This window comes from Peromyscus maniculatus, chromosome 9 (genome assembly GCF_049852395.1).
Source record: "Peromyscus maniculatus bairdii isolate BWxNUB_F1_BW_parent chromosome 9, HU_Pman_BW_mat_3.1, whole genome shotgun sequence".
Taxonomy (NCBI): domain Eukaryota; kingdom Metazoa; phylum Chordata; class Mammalia; order Rodentia; family Cricetidae; genus Peromyscus; species Peromyscus maniculatus.
Window position 1 is genome coordinate 19,208,215 of NC_134860.1, and position 13,952 is coordinate 19,222,166.

Below are 13,952 nucleotides of genomic sequence, written 5' to 3' on the forward strand. Positions count from 1 at the left end.
AAATCCACAGCCAAATACAGATATTTAAAAGTAGCTTGGCCTCTATTTTCTTGTCTATTAAACTGAGACGCTGGCTTGATTTGTGCAAAGCACTTTCAGAATAGCATCAGCTGTTGCTACAGTAAATAAAGCTACAAAGAGACAAAACCCTACTGTGTGCCCTTGTAAAGTGGACATCAGTGAAAGTATGCTCCTGCCAGGTCCTTCAGACATCCCATTTGCACTTGGAAAAGAGAGGAGCCTCGCTTTGCTGTTCTCTACTCTACCACACCCTCCAGCATTGGCTCAGCCCCAAACTCCCACTCTGGAGTGTTTTGCTGCTTGGAGGTGCCCACATACAAGTCATAACAGAAAAGCAAGAGGGCATCTCTCATAGTTCTCACATAGCTGGAGACATAAACACTAAATAAATGGATAACATTTGACAGTTGGCTTTCCTGGGCAAAAACTGGCAAAGCCAGCCATGAGCACCCAACACCAGCCAAATGATCAAGAAAAAGTATAGCCACAGGTCCCTATTGAGAAGCTACATATCTGGATGTATATGTGTGTGTGTGGGGGGGGGGGCTGAAAGTTCACATCACACCCCATCATCATTCTGTGTGTGTTGGGGGGCATTGATAGTTCACATAATATCCCACCATCATTAAGAATCAAGTGTCCTGTCTCAGACTTGGTGCTGAGAAGGGAACGGATTAAAAAAAAAAAACAAAAACAAAAACAAAAACCTCTTTTCCCTCTCTTTGATTCTCCTTAGCAGGAGCTGCGGTGGCAGCACTGCCTTGTCTGGCTGCCTTTTGTTTTAAGGATATCGATTGTTAACACAGTGACTGGGCAGGAGATGGAAGGAACCATCATTAGCTGCAGCCACCTCATCAGTTGTTACAGAGCTCCGAGAGACACTAATGGATAAACAAGGTCGACAGGAGCACCATCGGCTAGTTCACAATGTCCCAGGGTGGCAGAGCTGTAGCCAAGCCTTTCTATCCCTCCATGGCAAACAAATCACATTAGTATTGATGCTTGGGGTCTACAAAATTTACCCTGGACCAAAAACTGCATCACACTACCTTGCACATCATACTGGCATCAGTAGATCACTTAAAGCAGCGTTGTCTGTACACAGGTGATGTTGCAAAGACGACTGGTGGCGGCCTGCCTTGCTTCATGGACTTTCTTTCCAGTATTGGGAAGCAGTGCTGAGTAAAATCTATGAGTAAGTGGCCATGGTCACTGCCAATACTTAGTAACTGTCTACATCATGATAGTGATGTTTTAATGCCTTCCATATGCTGTTTCTTTTAATCCTTGTGATTGCTTTACAGAGAATTTATTTTTTAAATAATATTTTTATTTATTCTTTGAAAATTTTATACATTTATACAATGTGTTTTGATCATGTTCATCTACCACTACCTCCTTCAGTGCTTCCTAGAGTCCTCCATCCTGAGCCCTCAAAACTCTGTGCTCTATTAACTACCCTTTCTCAGTACAATTCGTGCTTCCCATGGCTGTGCAACCGTGTACTGAGGTAGGGGCAACCTACCAGAAAATATATATCCCCAAAGGAGAGTGATTCTCTCCCTCGGCTCCATCAACTGCAATAGATCCCTACCTGGTGTGGCCTTGTGAGACCCTCCCTCATGAAGACTGGAAATTTGACTGGCTTGATCTTGTCCAGGCAACTACTGCTTTTGTGAGTCGCTGTATGTAACAACCCTGTCATGTCCAGGAGTCTGCATTTTGCAGCTCTCTTCCCCATCTGTCAGCTTGTGCATTCTTCCTGCCCCCTCTTCATTTATGTCCCCCGAGCCTAGCTGCCCAGGAACTCAGGGAATCATTTCTTATTATTGATCCAGAAATAGGAAACCTGGGGCTTGAAGAGACTGACTTGCTTGCCGAACTTCTCTCTGCTCTTCAGCAATGAAGTTCAGGTAAAAACTCTGCTGACGGATCAATTCATCCTCATATGCTGAAGATGTTTGCAATTTTCGCACCAAAAGTTTCAAGTCCTGGGATTCCAAGATCTCAAGCCAAATGGATAATGGTTGCCCTGGTTTCGTTTCTATTGCTCAGATAATATATACTCGGACAAAAAGCAACTTAAGAGATACAGGAATTCATTTCAACTTAATATTCTAAGATGAATACAATTGAATTCTAATACAACAGTTCTGTATTGACAGAGAAGCCAAGGCAGGAACTTCAAATTTCTAGTCATATGACATCCACAGTCAAGAGCAGAGAGAAATAAATGCATATATGTTGCCTTGCTTTCTTGCTTGTGTTCAGCTCAATTTGACTTTTCCTCTCATATATAGTTCAGACCTCTTGAATGGGATCTCATTTTAGTATGATCCTCAAGAGATTTGCACAAACATTCAATTCTGAGAAGTGTTGTTCTAACTTTCTTTCCAGAACCATGCCACTGATCTTGAAACAGCTAACACAATACAAGGCTCCACAAGTGATCAGTCCCATGAAAAGGAAAGAGTTCTCAATCTTAAAAAACTTCCCCTCAAAAATCCAAGGCTGGTTACTGCAGGACACTATGTAAGCAGGACAAGACATCATACTCTGAGAGGAGCCATGTGTCCTAGGAGTTGTGAACTCAAACTGACCTGGGTTGGATTCCTGACCCTGCCACCTGCTGCAGGGTGAATCTGCTACAAACTGGAAACTCCTAAGTCCTCAGAAGGCTCCTTATTAGAGAACTAAAATTACCCATCTGAGGTATTCAGTTCTGGCTGTCCTGTTGAATCCCCTGAAGGTTTTTAATGAGAAAAGGCAGGTGCTTGGATCTGTAACCAAAGAGTAGGGTTTTTATCCGACTGTAGTGGAGTTCTGCTGTTAGCATCATTTCAAAGCCACCTAGTGGAGTCTTGTATGTACCTAGGATTTAGATCATCTAACCTTCTCCGAAAGGATGGTGGCCAGGTGCCAATGGCATCCCTGCCAGGACCCCTATGCCCAACACTGAATACAACTGAGTTCCTGTTGAATTTCTCTTCCCTGAGAATCTGCATGCAAGGCCAATCACCTGTCAGCTCCAGGGAGCTTCACAAAGGAAGGCCAACATCTCCTTAATGAAGTAAAGGGCCTAAGAGGCCCATACCTTGAGATTGTCTCTGAACTGTCTTTCTTAGTTGGGAACTTCAAAAGTCTTTCTTAGTTGGGAACTTCAAAAGTCTTATTACAAAAAACATTCACCTAAAGATCAGTATTTAGGACCACAGATAACTTGTTTCATGAAGAAAAATAGTAACTGTAAAGCAATCTGACTTCCAATACACCTTTTACCTGATAAATTTCCCTTATGACTAAATCCTAAAATGCCCCATAGACCTCTACATTATAGCTTATCTTTCCTTGGGGCAGCTAATTAGAGCACCCTGTGGGAATTAGTGCCTTCCATATTATTCACAGCAAGGGAAATGCTTTCCTGCAGTTAACAGAGCATTGCCTGGAAACAAGAGAGCCAAGATCAAGATGGAAGCTGTCACAGGGTCTTAGAAGCAGGTTTTAAGGGTGGTAGTAATAATCCCAACCTCCAGCCAAGCAAAGTCCCCTCATAGCAGGCGATGAAGTCCCTTGCTGATCTGAGAAGTGGCTGGCAACTTGATAGCTCCTGGGAGATGGAGAGTTGACTTCCTTTAATACTGTGCTCTCTGGTATGCTTAACACACAGCACAGCAGGCCACCTCCCAAGGACAGCTAGGCCAACTGGGCTCTAGGAGTGATGAAGAAAAAGGAGGAAAGAAAGGGAGAGAGGGAGGGAGGGAGGGAAGGAAGGAGGAAGGGAGGGAGGGAGGGAGGGAGGGAGGGAGGGAGGGAGGGAGGGAGAAACAAATTTCAAAGTTTGGTGGGAAAGAATTGAAGATTAGAGAGGGTGACATGGAGGGAGGGATAGGTATGTTCAAAATATATAAAATTCTCTAAAATTACTGAAGAAATAATAAAACTTCATTTTAAAAAGAACAAATTTCTTTTCTGCTTATGTATATTATGCCCAATCAGCCAAAGAAATGTAAACCCCAACAAAAAGAGGTACATTAAGTCAGCATCACATTCCTTCTCTTTTCTCAAGCAATTATTAATAAACTCACTCAGCTTTCAATGTATCTAAACCCATCAGTACCCTGGCAAAGAAGGAATACAGGACTACGTCCCATGAAATATCAGGTACTCCTCTTTCCTGGCCTTCCCTCTTCTGCAATGTCCCATAGTTATGGAATAATGAAGAAGGGCAGGTTACCTGGCCTTCAAGATAAGTTTAAGTCCACACATAATATCAAAGACTCTGATGATGTAGCCAGAACTAAGCAAATATCCACTTCCAAATACTGAGATCTCTGCACTAGAGTTTCCAAAATGCTAGTTAAGATATATATCCAGGTCACATTCCCTACACCCCTCTTTTCTTTGAGATTTATTTACAGATTTCTCACCATCATTTCAAGGCCCATTCATATGGCATTTTTCAGATTATGAAGCCTGTATTCAAATATAACAGAACTCATCATTAGGTATACCCCAGCCCATTATAAAAAGGGAAATTGTGATGCAGAGAAAGATCTACAGATTTGTCATATGGGACACTGCTGGAAAATAACAAGGAAAGTACTTGAACCAGTGGGTTTTGAAACAAGTTCTCTAACCATATAACAACCTTTGCTTCTTACTTTTTCCCCAAACTCCCACTAAGACTTTTGAGTTGTCTTTGCAGAAACATGCTCCCATTCATTGTAGGTCCTTTTTGATCCAAGACAGATAAAATATGCGGGTCTCTTCTCCCAGGATGCCTGGCCATTTGGTCATTGGGGGAGGTCCAGCAATAAGGGACCAAGACAGTAAGTGAAGAATGTAAGAAAGGAAGAAGGCTGGGTATGCCCCCCTCTCTCTCTGGACTTAAAACAGGACTCCTTCACACTTTAACTTCTTGGATCTGCTGTGACTCCAACCCTGTGAGAAGGTCCTGGGCTTTAGCCTTCAGAACTATTTCCTGTCTTTCTACTCATACCTGTTAGTTGCTTCCTATTGGTTTCCTGCCTGAATTCCTACCATCCCACCACAAACAGCTTCACCAATGAAACAGTCAATTCCCACTGAAGTCCTTCCATATTAAGGACTTAGAATAATCCTATTTCAGGTTTGATCTCAGTGGATACAAGTATTTTTCTCAAGTTTTATACATCTGTATGTAGTTTGTATGAATGCAAAAATTAAAGAAAATCTTAACTTAAACTTTTACTTCCATGTTCTTTTTGGTATCCAATATTTTCATACCTATTGCATATTTTAGTCATCCAACCAGAACTGAAAAAAAAGTTCTTTTACAAAGAAAAATATACCCAAGGCGTAAGGACCTACTCAGACACTGAGTCAATGAGTGGAATAGTTAGATTGCAAAGTAGGCCAATTCCTCCATTTTTGCAGTCCCATAGTGAAGACAAGAGGCCATCTTGAACATTCAGAAGACAGGACTGAGAGACCATCTTGAACATTCCTGGTGGTGAGGCCTTTGTGAATTTCAAAGACCTCATAGCACGAATGACTGGCAACACTTTGCAACCATCAGATTAACTAGTGAAAGATCAGAAATTTAAGCCATAAAACTAATGTAAGCTTTAACATCTGGCTCCACAGCACAGAAAGATGGGTTCTTCCCACAGCTGTCACACTTAGCTTAGGCTGCGATGACAAAATGCCATAGCTTGGGTATCTTAAACAACAGATGCTCATGTGTCTGAGCTCTAGAGTCTGTACAGTGGCTGTATTCCCACCATCACACCCCAGCTACTTCCTAATGCCATCACATTGAGATCAGGACTTCAAAGCACAAATTTGGGTGAGGCGTAAGCATCCATTCTATTATACCAACTCATGCCTTCTAGGCATTATTGATTTTCTCTGATTAAGTTTTTATATAAATGACAAAGCAGAACAAATAAAATTATGAATTATATTCATACCCCTATAATCAGTTATGATTTTATACTCAAAGCACAGACACGTCTACCATCCTAATCATTTCTTCATTTCTTTTGTTGTTAGTGAGAATATTTTTCCCTAGAAGTATTAGTACAAATAACTTCTATTTACAAAAATAATCCCCAAGTCCTATACCCTGCTATGGAGAGCACTGAGTACATCTCTGAAGTTCTGAGTTAGGAACTCAATAGCTGTATGACCTTGAGAACGAAATGTCAGTGACTGGAGGTTCAAGCTCATCCACCAAATAGGAATAATTGCATTTTGTCTACCTCCTGAAATAGGTCATTTTGAGGATAAAAACAGCATGTTTTGAAAAGCAAATTGCTACACAAGTGTGAGAGATTATGTTTATTAAAGGATATTTACAGTCATCACTGCATTTTTATCCTCAGAGCAATCTGCCCCCAGTACCCTTCCTCCTCAGCAAAATGCACAAATATACAAAAAATTACGGGTGAAGAAAATCATGCAAAAATCTGGCAAAAACTTGTCAAAATTTATGTTTCTTTTTCTCCTACCAAAACAATCACTTCAGAACTGGTGACCTTCCTGGCACTCTGAGCTACTGGTTCACAGGTTCTCTTCTTAACCATGCCCCAGTGAGAGAATGTCCCTGCACTGTATCAAGTGACTCATGGAGAATTCCAACCTGACCATCTTATATGATGATTTATGTTCTCTTCAGTGATGTTTGCATATTGATCTTAATACACTAGAGATTTCTTTCTCATTTCTTTCCATTTCAGAGTCCTATGACAATAAAAACAGGACAAAAAAAGAAGAGGTGATTCTACTATATCTAATTTATGGTCTAATATCTAAAGATTAGTTTTCACAACTATGGGAAAAAATAAAAGCACACACACAACAACAACAACAACAATTAAATAAAAAGATGCCATGACTCTGAGAGTATCAACATTGGAGAGGGGCATGGGATGGGTCAGAGGGAAGAAAGGGAATGGAGGAAATGACAGAATTATACCAAGAACCCTCAAATCAGACACACACACACACACATACACACACACACACACACACACACACACACACACACACACACAGGGCTGAAGAGGTGACTAACTGGTTAAGAGTGCTTGCTACTTTTGCAGAGGACCTGAGTTTGGTTCCCACCACCCATGTCAAGTAGCTTATAAGTTATAAGTTACTCCATTTACAAAGGGGATCAGACACCTCTGGCCTCCTCAGATACCTGCATTCTCAGATCTCCCTTTATCCCCTCCCCAAATACACAAAAACCAAATAAAACAATCTAGAAATAAACAAAATAAATAATAGCACCATACATTTTGGAAGCAAGAAGGACTGTTACTTCTCAACATGAAGTCCAAGCTTTTAAGTAATTACTGTCATTGCGCTATGAGTTGAGGAGGAAGCTGTCCTTTCTCTTCATCCTCAAGTGCTTGCTCAATCCAGAACAACCAACAGAGTTCTGATTGTTAAATGCAGAGCTCAGATTCAACAGCCTTCATCCTCAAAAACCTCTCAGCCTACCAACCCATCTGCATCCTCTCACCCTCCATCCCTTCATAGGTAGAGTAGTTTGGAACACAGTACATCCTTTGTGGTCAATGACGATATCTTGTGATATTGCTGCTGATTTCTTTTCTGACTTTGGCCGTGTTAATTTTTTCTTTCTTCTCTTACCTTACAGAAACATGACATTGCAGGTGGGTCCAATGGAGGAAACTGAGAGGTGGATCAGGAGAAGGGGCTACTGTGTCCTCTCCACTGCTCCAAATGCATTGGAGACTTCACACAGGGGAGTTTTCATGGCAATATTTTCCATGTTAAATTCTGTGCCAAGCTGGAGTTCACATACAATGAAGACTGGCTGACTTCCAACGGCCTCATAACAATTTGAATGCTGTGACAGAGAGAAACGTCTTCCTATTTCCAACCCTAGCAATTTGGTTCAAGCATGATCTCAGCCACTTTAAGTTTTGATATTTCTAGCCACCTCTTAGGCTATATTTTCTCTTAATGCCACCAATCATTTGTGAAATTCTGCTGCAAAACTAATCTTCGTGGGAAATGATACATAATGGTTTCCTTACAGACAGACAGACAAGGACTGTGACTTTTGCTGTTTTATGACATGTTTTTCACAGTGTAATACAAATAGAAACATCCCCTTCTCAAGGTCAAAAAGAAATAAATTTTTGCTTATACAAACATCTTGGTTTCTTAAGCAGGAGAAGCCTTGAGAATTAGCTTTTTTGATTTTTAAGACCTATAATACATAGAATAATTGTTCAAATTAAAAAGCACCTAAGCTAAAAATATACATTAAATCTACCATATTAATCAGCATTTAAGTGTAATCATTCAAATGATGCAAAAAGATTCAGGAATATACAAGAGCTGTGGATAAAGAATTATATTGGGCTACCTATATAACAAGACACACACACACACACACACACATACACACACACACATACACACACACACACACACACACACACACACACACACACACACACGACCCCTTGTCTTATGGGGGAGATCTCAGTCAAAAGCAGCTGCAGCCCCTTCTGAAAGGGAAATCAGAAACCACTAATTTAAATTTTTCATTTGTTTTTTTTTTTCGGAACAATTTGCCACCCACAAAAGGGTAACTTTGTAAGTCTTCATTATCTCATGAATTTTGGGACTTATCCCTTAAATAAACTCATCTCATTTCCATATAATTATAGCAACTAAGAAGGGCCTTTAAGAAAAAGAAAAAGGCAGAGGGAAAATGGCACAAAATGTAAGTCTGTGTTGAAGAATCTGTGTTACTGTTACAATAGCCAAACTTGGCTTTTTAAAATGAGAACTTGGAATGAATGCAGAGGAAAACCAGCTTTCGGAAGACGGTGCTTGGAGGTCCCTTTGGTTTGGGTTCCTTTCCAGGACCCTTCCTGACAGCAGGTGCTGTTCTCAATCCCTGTCGCTGGTTGCTATTGTTGCCCGGCATGTGATTGTGATCCATTTGTAACAGGACATGGCAGTATGAACTCAACATTTGAAGACAGAAGCTTGGATGCACCGCTTCCTAATTATTCTCTATTCTCACTAATTCAGGGGATATAGAATTATCTCCTGAGTGAATGGAAAGATGCTCCCAAATCTCATTTCTCATAATGGGTGGTTTACTGCAAATGAGAAGGAGTTGGATGTTCAGAAAGAAAGGGATGTTTCTCTCTGCTGCCTGCTGTTTTCTTCTCATCTCGACCTTGCTACACAACTGTGTTTCCAACACCCTGTCTCAGAGGTGAAACATCATAGTTAAACCACTGTCCAAGGTGCACACATTGAGGTGAGCTGTTCTAAATATCAGAGGGAAAACAGTCCTTTGAGGGCTGAACATGTGCATCTATTAGAAGGAAGGGACTAGGATCTTCTTTAGACATTTCCAACTGCTTGTTGTGTTAAAAAAAAAAAAAAAAGACTTCCTAGATGAAGCATTTCTGCATATGACAGGCATACCATTAGGTATTTCTCTTCCTTTCCTTAGTCATTTTAAAGGACATAGCCGATCCACAATTAACATCAAGCTGAACTTGAACAGCTCAGTCACACTTTCTAAAATTTGCTTGCCCTTTTCTCTGGGTTTAATTATTATACTATTAATAGTAACATTTGCAGTGAGTGCTAACATTTGTCTCTCGGTTCTGCCTATTTGTTTCAGGTGTATCATTTTCTTTTTTAGGAGTATTATCAAGGAGTAAGCCCCAACCACTTTTAGATGGCCCGATTGCTATAGTTTCCATTTGGGTGGCTCAGGTCTGGAAGCATGGATTTGGGGCCACACAGAAACTCCTGAGTACCATCGCTCTGCTGCTTCTCTCCTGACACCTAAGGACAAGATGTGGCACCTTTGCGGCCACCTGAGGCAATATGTGGTTAGCATGCCACTGTCAACGATGACTGACCCTCCAGAGAAAGATATGGGGTGGGGAAGGGACATTATTCAGACATATGGTGCCCAGGGCTAGAGACAGTGACTTACTACAGCCTTCTGCTGGGTACCGGGCGACTGCGGTGATGCATTCAAGCAAACAATCTGTCCTTCATACCAGCACACTCCTTAGCCCCACTGTGACCTGGCAGCTCTGCCTGTTGAGCTGACAACCACCCACAGCCTTTCTTCCTGAGTCTGGGGAGAAGTCCCTAGGTGCCCGACTTTCAATACTGAATAAATTATTAATGGCTATTAATCCATGGCACATGTAATTTCTAACTTTGTAAAATCTTTATGGGGGCAGGAAGGTTAATTTCATAGTCTTTGCTCTTTTCCTTTTGCTTTGACAGTACATCCCACTGACAGGGATGCTGACTGGGATTTTCCCTCTTCTTTCTCCTTTGTGAATCTCACATTTAACTACAAGTAATGCATGTAAAATCGATAGAGTGACAGGAGCACCCACAGCGGCGGAACAGCAAACTGAAATCACTAAAATAACAAGTGCAGACAAACAATCACTGAAAACCCCACAGCAAAATCTCAATAGGACGTGAAAGTGGGGCTTAAGTCATTAAAAGGGTCGAGCAGTCCCATAGCTGTGAGAGAACACATTCAGATAGGATCTGATGGTTACAATTGGAAATCAAGCCGGGCATGGTGGCCCAAGCCTGTAATCCCAGCAATCCAGAGGCAGAGGTAGGCAGATCTCTGAGGTCAAGGCCACCGTGGTCTACAAAAGAGTTCCAGACAGAGAAACCCTGTCTGGAAAAACCAAAGGGGGGGGGGGGGAGAATTGGAAATCATACATAGCTCATCCATTTGTATACACATACAACTCACTCCAACTGACCTTGTACAGGTACAGCTACTTAGTGTCCCAAGGGGAAGAAGCTTAAATCAGGTAGAACCAGCCACCCTCATCAGGAAAGGAGTCTTCAGCTATATTTGAAATGGGACAACACCTTGCAGAACATGTTATGGGTCTGAGCAGGAACTAACCCACTTGCCTTTCAATTCACCTCTTCACATAGCATGCCCATGCTCTTCATCGCTCCTACTGGGGACACAAATAGAGGACTTTTGACATGGCTATCCCACTGCCACAAGTCACCAGAGAAGCCCAAGAAGGAAGCTTTCCCTTTGCCCCTATTGGTTTTGGCTTGATAAATCATTAGCAGCTCAAAAAGGAAGGAAGTAATGAAGCATCAATACATTTGCAAGTGAAAGCCCTGTTTTTTTTCAAATACCTAAAATAGAAATATTTTAGGCTTATATGCACATAAACATACACACATGTGCAGGGGCATGGACACAGACATCAGCATGCTTATGGAATTGGAAGATGCCCAGGTTATTCTCAGGTTTTCTGTGTATTTACTTATTTGTTCTCGCTCTAGTGCCAGGCGACTTTCTGAGACGCTAGTTGGCTCTAAGGGTTCTGGATGTCTAGCAGCTTCAGTGAGGGGCTGCCAAAGCCCAACCTCTTAATATACACATCACTTCCTACAAGAACAGAAAACATTTCTCACACTGGAATGATGGTGGGGATGGTGGTGAGGCAGAACCATGTTCACAACCCTGAGGGAAACTTCAGCCTGGCCTTAGCAAAAGTGTACTTTCAGCTGGAGTGACTAGGACATTTCAAATCACAGTCTGAAAAGCATACATTACACAGTGAAACTAATGGCCTGTAGATCTGCCCACTTTCCAGAATGGCTGGGTTAACACACAGTTAACAACCTGAGCTAGCTCTGTGAGCATTTCTTCAGTCACCCACAAGGCAGACCAGCATGGTGTGGACAGTCTCTGCCCTGGACTTTGAGACTCTTCCTAGTTCTCTGCTTAGTCCTACTTCAAAATCCCATCAGGCATTTTTTAATGCCCCCAAAACTAAAACTAAAACTACAATATTCTCTGCTATCCCTGAATCTCATTATAGATGCTGAAATTTAATTACGTTCAAAAGACACATTATCTTTACAAGTTTCCCCATTTGTCAAAAATCGCACACATGATGAATCCGGTTCCGTTCATTGCTAATAAACACTGTGTCCCTCACAGCTACCCACAAGAAAAGTGCTACTTAAGTCTGGATTCTGCTTGAATTGGGCTATGGAATGAGGATCCTTTCTTTCAAATAAATTCTGATTATTTTAAGATTTCTTTTCTAATAAGACACAAATTATAGAGCAATCAAAGCTCCTGTCAAGACAACTAAAGGCATTCAGCTTTTGCAACTCAGGATCCTTCCACACTTTCGCAAATGTTTCAAAAGGCTCCATAAAACAAGACAAAGCAAATAGCATACAGGGAAATACATGCCCACCAAACTAATAGCTCCCCATCCACACATATCTAAATTTAACTTGAAGGGAGACTGCTGATTTCATATTTAAAGCAACCCCCAAAATCACCCACTGAGTCTGCAGCGTACAATAGTACCCCCGGCCCCACTCCAGTTGCTCCCACAAACCTTTTAGTATCAGATAGATGCTGTTAAATGATGACACCGGCTGGGACTTACAGAAGGAAAGCATAACGCCAGGGAGGAGGAAAGGCTCCTCCGTCTTACTCCTTGGTTTCTTCCCCAGAAGTGAAGGGCTCTGCCTCTTTTCTCAGATGTAAGCTGCAGCGTTGCAGTGCAAAGGTACAACTCAGCTCCCAGCCTGCTCCCAGTGCTCAGCCCAGAGCCCACATCTAAGCTTCCACATGCTTTCTGCAAATGCAGGCAGCTCAGCTGAAAACCTTGGGGAGCATTCCACCGCAGCCCCGAACTAAACCGCACACATATTTAACAGCCCTGTGACCTCGGAAGGTTTAAAGTAATAAGCATTTGGTGCTAGCCTCTTCTAGCCTGAAGGAGCACGGGGCTGAAAAGGGCTGCTCACTCGACAATGTTTTCCTTTCCTGCTTCTGAACTAGGGAAAACCCCGATGCTTGAGACGTACGTTCATGTTGACTAAGCTCCCAGGGCATCAGTCGTGTGGGAACTTTGTCTCGCATTCCATTAAGTTAGCCCACGACTTCCCACGCTGCACCACGTCTCATACACCCAGCTAAATAAGCCAACTTCGTGGCCACAAGTCAAAGCAAAGTTTATCCACCCCACCCTTGCCTCTTCTTTTCCAGCTTACATCGTGCACAGATGATTACCAACCAGCCCCAAAGGTGGCACAAAGGAAGATTTAAATACTGCTCTAGCGGGTCCGCCAGTTGCCCACTGGAGCTAGGTTTCGTGTAATATATTCTAGCAGCTTAAAGATTTTTTAAAAAGCGTTTGCTTGCATGATGGAGAGCCACCAGGCACCCCCCGGAATTGCATCATCAGAGAGAACACTCACCAAAATACATTATTTTTCTCATTAATCAACCAGCTGGAAGCCCACCGTGGCGTCTTCAGCCTCTGCTCGCACCCAGGGCTGGCACGCCGAACAGAGCCGTGGCATGCTACGGTCAGTGTAGACGTTTCCAGCGTGGCGAGCAGCAGCGCGGAGTGTGCCTCCTCCCGGGCGGGCTGGGCGAGCGGAGCAGGGCAGGCTCCTGCCTTCCCGGCTATGATTCCCCGCGGCTGGAGCGTGCGCTCCGGCCGCGCGCGCCACTGCCCATCCTTACTGTAACACGACTCCTCCTTGCGATGTCCTTGCCGCTCTCGTGACATCAGGACTTCCCGGGAGTACTACAAACACAACCCCTACCGCCACCCCACAGCATCCCAGCCCCGCTCGCAACCGCCCCAGGAGACGATCTGTTGATGGCCTGCCAGGACCAACCAAGGCTCTGGGAAGCTTGTACCAGCCCAGAGACCTGGGCGTGGGCGGAGTGAGGGGCACGGAGGCTGGTTTAAAGAGAAGGGTCTGGCGAGTACCAGGAGCCACTCAGGGGAAATTCACCCCAGATGCTGGGTGGGAACCTGGCTCAGGCGAATTCTGCCATGATCGTGTAATTAGACACACTTTTATCTCTCCCCTCCTGAGAGTGCTGTCAC

The 13,952-nt window shown here is 42.9% G+C and overlaps 1 protein-coding gene across 4 annotated transcripts in view; it reads right to left on the minus strand.

Moving 5' to 3' along the window:
• Znf385d (zinc finger protein 385D) overlaps nucleotides 1-13,663 on the minus strand; it is a 345,072-nt gene extending 331,409 nt beyond the window's left edge. The window contains exon 1 of one of the 4 annotated variants that reach the window (XM_015989938.3): nucleotides 13,309-13,663. In XM_015989938.3, coding sequence (XP_015845424.1) covers nucleotides 13,309-13,330 — 22 coding nt within the window. In that variant the 5' untranslated portion in view covers nucleotides 13,331-13,663. Of the gene's footprint in view, nucleotides 1-12,440; nucleotides 13,224-13,308 lie in introns of those variants that run through there. The other 3 variants (XM_076544446.1, XM_015989937.3, XM_015989939.3) reach the window with 3 other exon arrangements.
• Nucleotides 13,664-13,952: the final 289 nt, after the last annotated feature.